The 14,778-nt window shown below is 33.6% G+C and overlaps 2 protein-coding genes across 3 annotated transcripts in view; one reads left to right on the top strand and one right to left on the bottom strand.

Annotated features, from left to right (window-relative positions):
• Positions 1 to 14,778, bottom strand: part of LOC111056539 (RNA helicase aquarius) — a 110,220-nt gene that overhangs the window by 56,077 nt on the left and 39,365 nt on the right. The gene's annotated exons all lie outside the window — the stretch shown is intronic.
• The window catches only part of LOC111052371 (G-protein coupled receptor Mth2), a 38,961-nt gene that overhangs the window by 15,090 nt on the left and 9,093 nt on the right, over positions 1 to 14,778 (top strand). For both annotated transcript variants that reach the window (XM_039426935.1, XM_039426934.1), the window contains exons 2-3: positions 10,848 to 11,094; positions 12,720 to 13,015. In XM_039426935.1, the coding sequence (XP_039282869.1) occupies positions 10,848 to 11,094; positions 12,720 to 13,015 (543 nt within the window). The remainder of the gene's footprint in view (positions 1 to 10,847; positions 11,095 to 12,719; positions 13,016 to 14,778) is intronic.

A 14,778-nucleotide genomic window follows, 5' to 3' on the forward strand; every position in this document is an offset into this window, starting at 1 on the left:
AAGTTGCAATACAGTTAACTATAATGACAGGCTGACTCGTTTCCGTTGCCCCAAACAGTAATATCTGATGACGACAATAACCGTTCTGAATCTTGGAGAAAAAGAAACTCTAAAGGTGCGTACAGATATACGCGCCGCGAACATGAGCAATTTAATCAGCTGATTATATCTGTATTTTTAAAGAAACGGTAAGATACAGATATAAAAAGCTAGGCATCAGCTGATTAAAAGTGAATTGCTCATGTTCGCGGCGCGTAAATCTGTACGCACCTTCATATACCAAAGTAGTAAGATTCACTTTAAACTTTTGGATTTTTATAATTGTTAGCATTGATTAATTTTAACATTATAATTAAGGAATGCTGACAATTGGAAGTGAACCTCACTGTAGGAGATTTCAAGTATTGAAATTCAACAACTCAATAAATCACTGATAGGCCTACTCTTGTGAAGAGTACATTCATCCACTGAATAAATAATAGATAACCATAAATATGCTCAACATTGACAGTCAATGGAACCGGTATTCATGTTCAATAACTTTATGAGTATGACCAGTAATAATAATTTGTGTCGAAACTTTGAATGAAGCATAAAATAAACAAGTCAAATGGATAAATCGTGTAATCCATGCATTTCCTTATTCTGATGTCTCTCTGGAATAAATTGGTAAACAAGTCCTTTCTACCCATAGCCAAATCTAAATAAAACATTCCTCGAACAAGGGAATAGTTTGATTAATTCATTTTCCATTTTCAGGTTTCATAACCATTCATAAGATCTTTAACCATTTAAGACCATTCATTTTGATAGTGGATATACAGAATTTCATCGTTTAATGGGTGACTAAATTCTCAACATAAAAAAATTGCATTAATTTTTCCACCTTTTCGATGAGATTGTCTAATTATGATTTTAAAAAATTCAATTACCTCAAAAGTGAAAGTGCTGTACTTATTCATAGACGCCACTTGAACAATTTGCAAATTAAAGAACTCCTATCATAAAAGTTAAACAAGTAATAAGTCAGTTATGCAAAAATACACCCTTTAAAAATGTTGAACTTGTTGCTACTATAAAATCGCTTCTGCTACCACTTTGTGTGTATCACTTTTCTAGGAGATAGCGAGAGTAATAATAATTGGAATGTAAATCAACTAATATTGCTATTTTTTCTCTTAGGCTTGAACTAAGTCCAGCAAGGACATTAGTAAACTAATAGCTTAAATAGAATAACTCTTTTTTATATTTACTATAAACTTATACATCATTTTTGGGTTATACATAATTGTTTCTTCTAAACATCTTTAATTAGAATAATTTATTCATTTGTTGTAGAGAATTTTCTAGTAAAACTTCAAGTGGAAGAGATTTTTTATCATTTTTCTTCAGAGATGTTAGTTTCTCAACAAGAGCCAAAAATAGCGAAATAATTTCACAGAAATACTGTACAGTAATTTGAAAATATTTCGAAGCGCTATTACGCGTAAATCCGTTCTCAAATCACATGGAATTAATCGCGTGATTTCGCACATACAAACAAAATTTTGCTGTAGAGTAATAACAGAGTAATTGCATCTAATGATGCATCCATATGCATCGTTGAAATATGGAATTAAAGGCGGAAAATTACCCAACTGACGAACTGTAGTCAAGGCTGTAGCCTGGTGCCTGGTGCAATTGCACTCCAACCTAAATTATTTTACATGAATTCTAGCTGAAGTGAAACGGACATCCGAAAAAATGAATGGATGGTTATGCAATGGTTTTCTCTGTTAGAGATGTAGTCTGAGTTAATTTTTGGGATAATAAATAGAAAACTTCTCACGACATAAGTTAGTTGCACGCAAGGAAAAAATGAACAGTTATTGGTGACTATTATTAAACTGCTCGATTTAGAGGTTAAATAAAACAGAAAGTAGTGGTCAAACATACAATTGAGATTTTCTTATCTTGATAAAGGGCAATACTCCCTTGCATAAAGTAGGTTCCCTTCTGAATTACTGGCAAGTGGTAGAGTGGACATTACTTTACAAACTTTGCCACGTCATCAAATAGAAAAGTCAAAGTCATTCTATTCTATGAAATGTGAATAATTTATTTGATATTACTCGATGAGGTAAGGCTCTGAAATGCAAAATGCATCTGAAAAAATAAATGAGAATGAGAAGTTATTCAATTGGTATTATAATACTTTGATACCAATCCAAGTGTAATTAAGCATTTATATTGTGAATTTCTACCAGAGAGTATAGAATGTAATTATAGAATTACAATCTATACTCTCTGATTCCTACATACATTAAATTTCCAAAGTAAATTTAATTGATGAATGCCAACTTTAATGTTTCAATCCAACGCCTAAATAGCAAAAAATAATACAATAATAAGATGTGTTCTCATGAAATGATAATGAAAATTGGCTATTCTATAGATAAATCAAGATATTGTTCCTAGTTCACGATGTCATCAATAGCCATGAAAAAAATACAACCCATTCTCTAGAATGTAAATAGCTGGAAAAGGTATATCGAGTTAATCCAAGAGTATTTTCCAATTACGTAACACTCTCAACATCATCTAGTGCCAACAAACAATAGAGTATTAAAAAATCTATAGGTAACGTGAAAACAGACTATTTTCTGTAATAATGAATTAAGTAGACTTGAGAGATTTATTTTCAATATTTCGAAACAATTCTTCCTACAATTTATTTCTATAGAATTTCGTAGATGGGTTTTATTATTGATTTCGTTATAGTGATCAGTTAAACGAGGCTGAGTGGTAGAGAGGACTTGAAAGTCCCAAATCCGCCAAATAAAGATTTTTTTTCATTTCATCAGTGACAAGCCATTGGCTATTGTCCAAAGCCAATGACAGACTGAAAATCCATCAGGTTTCATAGAAACAGTTATTTAAATCAGGCACTTTATAAAAACTCATGTTTATTACAAGACCAATATCCAGGAATTTTAAGAGCTCCTTAATTACTATTTCCACTAAGTGACTTTAGACAATTTCAATTTAAGCCTTCATTTAAGAAGTAGACTGAGAATTTGCATAATTATGAGGAAATAGGACAACCTTCAACATTACAATTTGTATGATTTATAGTACAATTTGTATTGTAAAAGATACATATTTGGGGAAACCAGTTGTCTCCATTGTGAAAAAATAAATTACTATATTAAAGGAGAGGGGGTACAACTCTTGCTAAGGTTTTCAAGTACTCATGTGTTTACTCTCTAATAAGAGAAAGTTTCAACAATATTGTACGTGAACTCATTGTGAGTTGATTGTAAATAGAAGATGAGTAGGTATTACTCATTATTAAAAGGTATAATAATACATCATCTCTGAATTATTAAAATGTATGATAGGCCTTCATATCTGAAGTTCATACTCTAGCAATGGCAGTCATTATGCAGTGTATTATTATATACAGGTAAACAAGAGAAATTATGAGATTGAGAGAAATTTAATCGTTGAAGATGAATAAATCTCCCCAAATTATAAATGAATTATTGTTGTGACAGTGCATTAGAGTGAAATACTGGGTAGGAGGATGCAGGAGTACTTTTACTATTCCGTGTTGTTTATGGAATGTGTTTTCCAGGAGATTGTTTCTGGTTGATTATTTGGCCGTGACTAGAAAGCCCTCGATCCAAAGTGGAAGAACAAGTCTTGAACGGTAAAGTTCACCAGTTCACAACTTATATTATTGTGCGCCACTCGAATCTGAGTCGCAACCTTCGGCCTTTCAAGTTATGTCATAAAATATTGTAGGCTACAGTGAGTCAGATAATACATGAAATGAAATCACGGTGTTAGCCTACTCACTACTATTACACATGCATGCCCGTAATACAGGATTAAAACTGATATATACAAAATTATGTGCAATTCCTGAAAAATTGCAAATAAATAAACTAACTTTACAAAATGATTACTACAAAGTTTTTAATTATTTGATCAATTCTATATTTCTTGTGCTCTTTCAGTTTTGTTCATTATATTTGTACAGTGTAGAAATTTATCTGTGCACTGTATTAAATGTGCTTTGTATTTAACATTCCATCTCATATTACCTACCTCCTCATACGATTGTTCTATTTTATTTATTTCTAAATTAATATGAACATTTATACATAATTATTCTGCAGTGTGAATAAAGTATAGATCAAGTTAATTATAAATCAATCAATTTATCATCTTTATTTTCATGTTACCTAATATTATACTTGCTTTCTTTTAATAACACAGCAATGAGTCTAACAGGTACATTTATTATTGATGAAATTTGGCTTCAGACAAACAGAATGTCGTTCCAAAAAGAAATCATCCTCTTTTTCTTCCTTCTGTGTTTGAAAACAACAACAGCTATTTTTGAGATATTTGTGTACTGTGTGGTATTCCCATTGAGTGTTTCTAACACTCATAAACCAAGTCTGTTTCACTCAAATTTGGAAACGATCCAAACACGAACTCTATTTTCAATGCAGTCCGAAAAATAGACTTAGCATTCCCAACACTAGACAATGACTGCTCTAAAGTTTGTCCACATATGTAGCAGTTTCTGTTTCAAACCAGGTTGAGCCCGAGAAGTGGATTATTTCCTCGATTATTTTCTTAGGAGAAGAAACGTTTTCGATTGGTAATTATTAGTGAAATGCAACAGATTAGAGACTGAATTATATTTCTATGGGAATGTATGAAAATCTAAATCTTTAGAAAAAATCAAGGTGAAATAAAACACATTATTGCTATCATAACGATGTACTGTACAGTATTGATGGAAAATATAGGGAGAAATTACTATGTGATATGACCTACGGAATAGATCTTTATATACAGTATATCCTTGTTATACATCGTTGATATACATCCTAAGAGCTAATATCCCATCAACATACCCAGGAAATTGAGAAATCTAGGAAATTCACTGACGAATTAATAGATTCCAAAGGATTTGTCGATTAAATAAGCAATCGATCAAATGTGACAGCCTGAAATCAATGCACCAAATTGGAGCAACCTGAAATGCTTCTCTTGAATGAGGAGGAGTGGTAGTGACTCAGTAGTGGTATGATAACCCAATTCATGCTTTCCAACTCCATCCTTTTCCACTCCACAAATAACCGGTACAAACCGCTCATCGTTAACCGACAAGTCGACTATAAATAGTGGCCACTCAAATCCCAATTCATCAATCTCCATTAACCTACTGAATTTCAATTAGGCTAAAGGCTAAATGCATCTCGTCAACAAGAAGTCGATATCTATTGTACAGCTAATCAATATCATTAATGAGCGCTAAAAAATATTTTTATTCACAAAAATTGAAAATTCTCAAAACGTAACAAGATAATTAGAAGAGATCTAATAATCGAAAAAGTGTAGATCCAACAGATCCGAAGGAAATTAGAAATAGCGTGGATGGGAGAAAATGAAATGCTGTATGGGAGGTAATAACATTTAGTACAAGGTGTAAGGATGGTCTAGGTACAGGGTCTACCAGATGTAAGGATGTAACTATGTACCGTAATACTAAACTAAACTCCGGTTTTCACTTTCAGAGTGAATTCGTAAATCCGTGTTGCATCAGCGAGAGAAATAAGTGACTTTTCCTTTTCACACCATTTCAGTGATTTAAAAGGATTTGAATAGTGCTAATGACAGGCTAGACGTTAATGATAATAGATAATACTGGTGATCATTGCATCTTTTTTCCTCATCCTTATTTCTTTATCTTCCTTTTCAACTTTGTCCATCACCTTCCGCTATTTGCGATAGTACATATAGGTGCTGGCATTTCAGTCACCTACAAAAACTTTCACTGATGTTCAGTGAGCTAACCAACATCTTCCTGTTTTTCTTCTCTAATCAATAGAAAATGTTGCTGTAGATGTGTCAAAATACTAACTGCTTTCTGCTCATTTATTACACTTTATAGTTTTTGCAAACTACACAAAAACCACATTTTCTCACATAAAAATATAATTTCTTTACAGCCAGAAACAATTGATTAATTTCCACATTCACATACAAAACACAATGGAAAATAGTGAAGAAAGAGTTGAAAACAACTTACTTATAGGAAAAATTATAATAGTCTATATCCTATGACATAATTCAACACTTTGTAGATGAATAAATCATATTCAATAAGGCGAGCGATTTATGAATGTTTTTATGTTTGTGGATATGTCCGACGAACATTGGAAACATCTCTAACTATTTTGATGGATTAATTAAATACTAATACATGCGTCAAACGTTTTATTGTGGATTCCCATCCCTGTACTTTTTAGCGTAGCTCGATTTCTAGAAATTAGTAAGAGTGATATGCTAATTCTACCTTAAAAATAAATGGATGAGGAGCAAGATAAAAAGTTGATAATAATGAGAACCTTAATAAATAAATGAATGAATGACGAGCAAAGTGAAAAGTAGATAAAGGGAACTTCAAATCCTTAATACATCATAACGTGCATCTCACAAATCAGAACAAATTCACATAAATTTAAATTCAATTGTGTATATAAAAATGTATATGAGATCCAAATAAGGTAGCGAAAGGACTTGAGCACAGAGATCAAAGTTTGTTTACATTCTTTTTCTCATCAATTAGGCCTCTCGGGAGTCGGGACTTATCTATTGTATGATTAGAGATGTGACGTCAACGTCTTTGATGTTTCTAGTAGGAATTGAACCAAATTAAGACGCAAACATCAATTATTAAATTAATTAATCAATAACAATTAATTGGTTTGAACTTTTATGGAAATTTGCCCTTCTAATGAATTTGACATGAGAAATGGAAAATACCGTTCATATGATAATATGATACAATACATCTTAAAATCTCAATACAGTTGAAAATACACATCTTATGAATGAGTTAATTGATAATTTTTTTCCTGTTAACGATTTCTACGAGGTAATGAATCGCCATCTTAGAGATTAATACAACTATTATAAAATCAAAACCCAGACGGATCTATGCAATATTCAGATATAACAGATTTGAAAGTTTGAAGCTTTATAGCGAGGGCTTCTTTATCCACCATTTCATTACATTGTAGGTATTTCCCGAGAGCGATTTTCAAAACTGATTTTACATAATAATAAATTTCCAGTCAATTAACATACAAAGCAGTACCACCAAAGAACACGTTTCGGCTATAATTTTTGATAGCCATGGAATAATACCGGCAAAATCAGGCTGGCTCTATTTGTTAAGCTTCATGTTCAAGGTGACCATGAAGACCAGCTATAGTAAAATTCACCTCAAACTGTCAGCATTTCTTATAAAAAAACCTCGATGCTTCCCATTCAAGCAATGCTGACACTCTGCATAAAACAACAAAATCCTACTACCAACAGAAAGAAAGTGTGTCATTGATGGCCTTCACAAAAATAAGATCATCAAAACAGCGAGTCAAATGTTTTGATAATTGAATTTGTAAACAGAAGCATGTAAACTGGCCGCCGGTGGATATTTAGTTGAAGGCAGCAATCAACACAACTGCTACAATGCAGCAGGTTAATATTATTAGTAAGCTACACTATTTCAGCGGATGTATCATTAGTTAATAATTTGCCAGGAATATCTGAAACTGGTTCCATGATTCAAGTTGAAAATGAATTGTACCAAAGTGACATTACATACAAAATACTGCAAGTATTTCGAGTACTAAACATTTCGAGTCATTAACATTAACATAATTATGTCTAAGGAGTCGTGTTATTTGGGTTTTTTGATGAAAATTGAGACAATATTCTATTGGAATAGAGTTCAGAATAAGTAGCTAAGAAAACGTGTAAAATATGCAGGGCCCTGAGGTATTACTCCACCAATTATTAGTAACCATCACAGTTGGAAATAACTAAGAATAGTATGAGATAACACAATGGCCTACACAACAAAAAATGTACAATATTATATGTACCTATACAAAAGATATAGTTTTAAAATGTTCAGAAAAATATTATTTCATGTTTCTAGAGTAGTCAAAATTAAGCTATTTAATAATCACTTATGAATAGAATATAGCAGAGAGAATATAATGATATAATAGAAATAGAATTTGAATCCAATTCTGGATACTAGTACCTAGGTTTAATTACTATTATTATACTCGTATTAGCAATCAATGCTTTTTTGGTAATTGGTGGAGAGACTCAACAGGGGTGGCTCACTGTATAATGCTCCTCAATGTTCCAGGAACATGGTAAACTGTCACATAAATACAAGGCATATGCTTAATTTCCAACTGAACATTTATAACAATGCATAATAAATCAAAAATAATTTTTATAAATCCATTGCAACCAATTTCAATTCTAAACTTCCCATCATTCAATATTACAACTTACTTTTCTATGGAAATAAAAATTGAATGATTATAGAACATGTAAAATAACAACTAACAAAATTACGACTAGTTCAAGACATCTATAATGTTCAAGACAGTCATTACTATCATAATCAACATCAGAAAGAATATTCAAAGTACTAAGCGATGGGAAAAACGGTTGTTACTGTCTGTTAGCGTTCACAAAGAAAGCTCTGTCCCAGTTCGTGGAGGGAAGGAGAGCGGAGAGATACCCGCACCTCATCAAATACTGATAGCAGAGTGAGTCGTTGTCCTGCACCAAGATCAGTGCAATGCAATATGCAATACACACAGACAGTCACAGTGATAGCACAGTGTTGTATTCATATGAGAAGTGAAACCAAGCGCACTTTCACCCGCAGCCAAAGCCACAGTGCTTCCTTCTTCATTTCTTCTCTAACTCTGGTTGATTCCTAACGGGGTTTCAATGTAACTCAAATCAGTTACTGTTGGAACTTTGATAATATAGTGACTGTCAAGACAAGATATGGACATCGTGGAACAATAACAGAGCCTCGGTTCAGTGTTGGCTGTTAGTTTGAACTTTTGAAATAAGGATATTGGATCATACAGGAAACACTGAATAGATTCCATCAGATTTATAGACCTCAATGATATGGACCTCATTCCTCATTGATATGACCTCAATGAAGTGTACCATTTTTTTAACTCAGAGTTTCGGGAAAATAAAAAAGATAAAAAAGAAAACCAAGAGTTAGAAGCAAGGTGTGCAGAGTATATAACAATAAATGTTGGAAGAAATTATTACTTTTTGAATGAATGAAAAAACACCCATACAGAGATCTCTAATAATTTATGATATTTTTCTAGATGAACGATTCCATTGAGGATAAAAAATTCAAATGCATTACAGATAACTCTTTGTAAATTGAAAAAAGTGACGAAAAATAATAATAATGCATGAATATTGATTTTAAAACAATGGATAATGATTTCAATTGTATGCGATCTAATTAATAATTAGAATTGAAATACTTTCTGAAGATCTAGGAAATGTAATCAATATCCAGAAAAAATTTCAGACAGCAAGCTGCAAGGTATTATGCGTTCTGTTTGATAAGCCATTATTTCGAGAACAGTGAGTATGCGGGATAAATCTAAAAATAATACTATTATTTTTTTGGTGAGGATGATGCCCACATGAGTCCACCTACAGCTTCAAGTAGGTTCCAATCAGTGAGTATAGAATATTATTTACTTTCCATACTCACTGGTTCCGATTTACCTACAAGCGATTTTTAAACTAATAAATGATGTTTAGAGGAGTTTGACTCTTAGGGCCAGTTTCCGAGCTCGGGATCTCTAAGTTCTGGACTTACAGAGTCCACGACTAAAATAAGCTCTCGGGTCTAAATCAACTTCTTAGTCACGGGTTTATGTTCTAAACTCCGGGGTCTATTAAGCTCTCGACTAATTCAAGTCCAGGACTTTAACGCAGTAAACATGAGGGAAATTGGCAATATTTTGCTGTTGTATTGTTGGCATTAGTCCTATAGCAAAACAGCTGATTGCAGCGGTTTAATTCAAATGCTCTCCAAACTATTTTGTAACAATTATTTTGTGAAAAAACGTTTCGATTTCTTTGTATGGTGTAGGTCTATAAATTCAAAGCAAAACCTAACCTTTTGAAACATGAATGAAAAATAAACATTTCATTCTACGTTATGCTATTATTTATAATTTATTTTGGAATAAAAATTTTAGTATGCTAGCTATTGAGTTGGAAAACGCATGTTTTGAAAAAAAACTGAAATAATAATTTATTATTGTTATATTATTATTAATAATATGTTGAATATAGCATTGCTTAATAATATTCACATTGAGAGATAAAATTCCAAGGCAATCCTTGTATTATTTTTCTTGAACAATTTTAGGTTACGTCACAGTTGTAAAATGAGGTTGATTTTTTACGCATAATAATTATTATGAGGAACTTTATTCCAAAATAAACTCGCAAACTATAAATTATGAATTTAGATGGACTAATTCAAATAATTCAAGTATTCCATGACATTTATTTGGCTATTCATCTGTTCCAAAACAATAACTGAATTGTGTTTGCTCGGTTAAGTCTAGAACTTAAATTTAAACCCTACCCCAGTCGATGTTTTCAAAACACGCTGTTTTAAGTTTTGGACTTAACGATTTTTGATAAATCCTCGGAAAGAGACGAGAATCTAATACAAGTCCTGGACATATAAGCCTTCACTCAGAAAGCGAAATTATAAACTCCAGGGTCTAACGTGTTCTCTCAACTCTAGAACTTAAAGTCTAGAACTTAGCTAAATCCCGAGCTCGGAAACCGGCCCTAAAAGTGGTCACCCCTACTAAACGGGAGTAGCAGGCACATGGATAGTATTTTCATTTCCAATAATTCATTGACGCCTATTCAAACCTAACTGTAGAATTGATGTGTTGTTTCAGGTATGTCGCCGTCACACAGTAAGGGTGAGGGGCAGGGGGTGGCAGAGGAGTTTGACTGCTGCAACAACAACATCTCGTGGTTCAACTGGCCGAACTTCGCGTGCGACCCGCGTCACAACCGCACCCTCAGCTGCACCTCACAGGAGGTCTGGTTCCTGTCGCCCACCATCGACCCAGACGACACCCTCAACCAGCTGCCCAGCGGCGACATCATCATCGGACGGTGGTTCCCGCTCGCCTCTCACGAGTCAGTAACACATTACATTAGTTCCTTCAATATTGTTGCTGAATATTTATTTCTCAATTTGCTATTGACAAGAGAATATCTGACACAAATGAAGGTCTTGACAAGAGAAAAGAATAGTTCTTCAAGTGAGAAGAGAAGTATTCAATATAGAAGATCTTCATAAGAGAAGATAAAGTCTTCAAGAAAGAAGAGAAGAAGTCTTCAATAAAGAAGACAAGAAATATTTTGAAGAGAAGAGAAGAGATTTACAAGAGAATACCTTATGTCCTCAAAAAGAGCTATTACTTATAGAAAGCCAAAAGTTTCCCTCAATTGTTGAGAATACTACTTCAGTTTTTACAATTTATAACATTAGCTTGTGGATATCAGGTCCAATGTTTTCAGAGAGAGCTAATATTATTTATTTATCAAACCACGCAGAAGGAAACAAGTAACAACGTCCAAAGATTAATTCATATCTAATTTCAACAAAAAATGAATGTGGAAATGGAAGTGGCTAATCAAACAATATCAATCCGTCATAGTCATAGATTTGATACAGCTTCTTACATAGGTCATTTTTACAAATCTCAGCAACTCGCTTCTTCATCGACTTAATAATGTTGACAGCAAAGTTGATATAAAACACTCCTATACATTATTTTCCTCGAGATTTTTACTTTTTCTTCTAATCTCTTCCTCCCCCTCTTCTACCTCTACCTCTTGATCTTCATCATCTTCCACTTCTTCATCACTATCATCATCTTCTTCATTTTCTTCTTCTTCTTCTTCTTCATCATCATCATCATCATCATCATCATCATCTTCTTCTATTACCCCTCTTTCTCGACTTCCGACAGAGGGGAGTCATCCACAGTCTAAGTCAGTGTTCAATTTAAGGTCTTCCCTATTTTCGCTTTAAATTTTCAATTCAAATTAAAATCCAAATTCCTCTTCTTCACAAATCCTCCACTCTCATCCTCAGCCTCACAACAACAAATTTGATGGTATCTCAAATTATTTGACTAATAATAATGACGAAACAGTACTGTGGTTACAATAACTCACAAGAAATTTTATTTTTGGCATTGACACCAAGAAAATGTTAAATATTGTTAAGAGCTGAATACTAGTCGTTGTGGTTACAAGAGATCAGATTTATAATGGTTCAACAACCGAAACTAGAATCTCAAATTGTTAAGTAAATTATTGGTTTTGACAATATCAAGTCGTTTTTATTGAATTTGAATGTGCTGTTTGCAGACTCTGCCTGAGCAAGACCACAGAAGAAGGAACCCTTTGCTCTAATTTTCAGGTTCTAATTTCTAACTTCCAGAAGGAACCCAATAATCTTTCAGTTGTGGCACAATCTAACCAAAACCTAGTATCTCAAATAATAAATTGGTCGTTTTGACAATATCGAGTCATTTTTATTGAATTTGTTTGCAGATTCTGCCTGGGCACGACCACAAAACAAGGAAACCTTTGCTCTAATTTCCAGGTTCTAATTTCTGTTCAGGATATAATTTCCAACTTCCAGAAGGAATGATCTATCCGTTGTGGCACGACCAACCACAAACTAGTACCTCAAATAATAAATTGTTAGTTTTGACAATATCGAGTCATTTTGAATGTGTTGTTTGCAGATTTTGCCTGGGCACGACCAACACGACAGGCAAGGTGGGCCCTGCTGTGATCACCTGCCTGCCCGACTACCTGAAGGAGGAGGACAACAACATAGCATTGCTGGCGTTCTGCCTGATCGTGTCGAGCTGCTTCGCGCTGCTCACTCTGGTCGTCTACTGCATCCTGCCGCAGCTGCGCGACCTGCAGGGCAAGTGCATCATGTGCATGTTGGCCAGCATCAGCATCGGCTACCCCACGCTCGGCTTCATGCAGCTCTACACCACCGAGCTCGGCGACAGTGCCTGTGTCCTTTCCGGTCAGTCAACTACTATTCATTCATTTCTATAGCACTACTAGATTGTTTATAGAATGCTACTAGTAATAATCTATAAAAAAATAATTCTCAGCAATAATTATAATAAAATAATCGATAGAAAGAGCTTCCTAATAAGTGATGCTATAAGGTGCGTACAGACTTGAGCACCACGAACACGCGCATTTCACTTTACATCAGCTGATGCTACGTGCATTATATCTGTACCTTACTGTCACTGTACAAATACAGATATAGACCTAATCAGCCAATGAAAAATGAAATGAGCGTGTTCGTGGCGCTCACGTCTGTACGCAGCTATAGAACACTCTGAAGACTCACTACTGCAAATATTGACAGCAGAATTTCCATCTATCTCGATATAAACTTTACTTTCAAGGATGATTCCTATTTAATATAGGTTCAAATAGTACCGGCACTAATAGTTTAATTTGTATTTAGATGAAATAACTTTCTATAGATTAATGAATGGAAAATTCAAATTTCCACCAGTTTGCAATGTTGTTTGTGTCGAATCTTAATTATCATGACGTGTTAAGAGGGCAAGTATAGGGTATTACTTTGATTTCAGGGATGATAAATGGTACCGGTAATAATAGTTTAACTTAAAATTAATTTCAATACATTAATTGAAAATTCAAATCTCCACCACTTTACGATGTTGTTTGTATCCAATCTTTATTATCATGCAATCTTATTTTTGAAAAGGCAAGTATAAGGACATACACCCTTGTGCTCTGAATATCAAGTATATGGCATCCATGTGCTTGGAAATGTACCATTTGAATACATAAATAAAATGAATAGAGTACCTGTTTCCCAATCCCAGTAAAGTAAATCGTTCAAATGATCAACAGAACAAAATAAGATATTTTGAAGACCCTAAGACATTTTTTCAAGTAACTCACAGTTAGAGTACATCTTGAAGACTTCAGTTTTCGAGTGTAAATCAAGTCAAAGTCAGTGTAAGATGGAAAACTGGTTTGAACTGTGGCGTACATGAAATTGTATCATTTCTTGTAGATCATTCAAATAACCAGTAGAAAAGAACAGGATTGCGATAATTTTGGTCACGATTTATTCGGTAATTTGAAATTTTGTAAGAAACCGAACTTTTCATCAATAGTCACGAGTCAATTTTTTGTTTAGCTTACTGGCTAGAAAGGTAATTACATAACTGTGAACTCTGCCAGTAATGACATCATTCAATCACAATTACATGCTCAATAATAGGGTTTATACTCAGAAACCGGAACGTACGCTGCTGCTTGAAAAAGTTGGAAACGTATATTTTGAATGATTTTAAAGTCGATTGAAGTAAGAGGAAACAAGACTGATTAATTGGAGAGAGCTCTTCAGAACCTACCGTACTCGTACGACTTGGGGAAAATCTTGTCCTCCAATATAAATTAAATGAGCAAGAGCATAATGAGAGCTACAGATGTTATTCCTATCACGTATTCTGGTCCTATCTCGCAGACTTGTGAAACTTGCTTCCAAAATTGCTCTATTGCTTCTATACATTATTCACATCATTTTTTGGTTATTTAAAGTAAACAATTCTCATTTCAGCAGTCACACACGTCCCATTGCTAACTTGCGTATCACGTTTATTTCAAGGGTGTACATTAACAGACTATTTTAAAACTAACAATGGAATATTCTTAGAATACTAAAGTTCTTTACTCAGTCAATATCTGTTTATTGAATTGACATACATTTTAGAGAATAAACACTGATATAAG

This window comes from Nilaparvata lugens, chromosome 4 (assembly GCF_014356525.2).
Source record: "Nilaparvata lugens isolate BPH chromosome 4, ASM1435652v1, whole genome shotgun sequence".
In the NCBI taxonomy this organism is placed as follows: domain Eukaryota; kingdom Metazoa; phylum Arthropoda; class Insecta; order Hemiptera; family Delphacidae; genus Nilaparvata; species Nilaparvata lugens.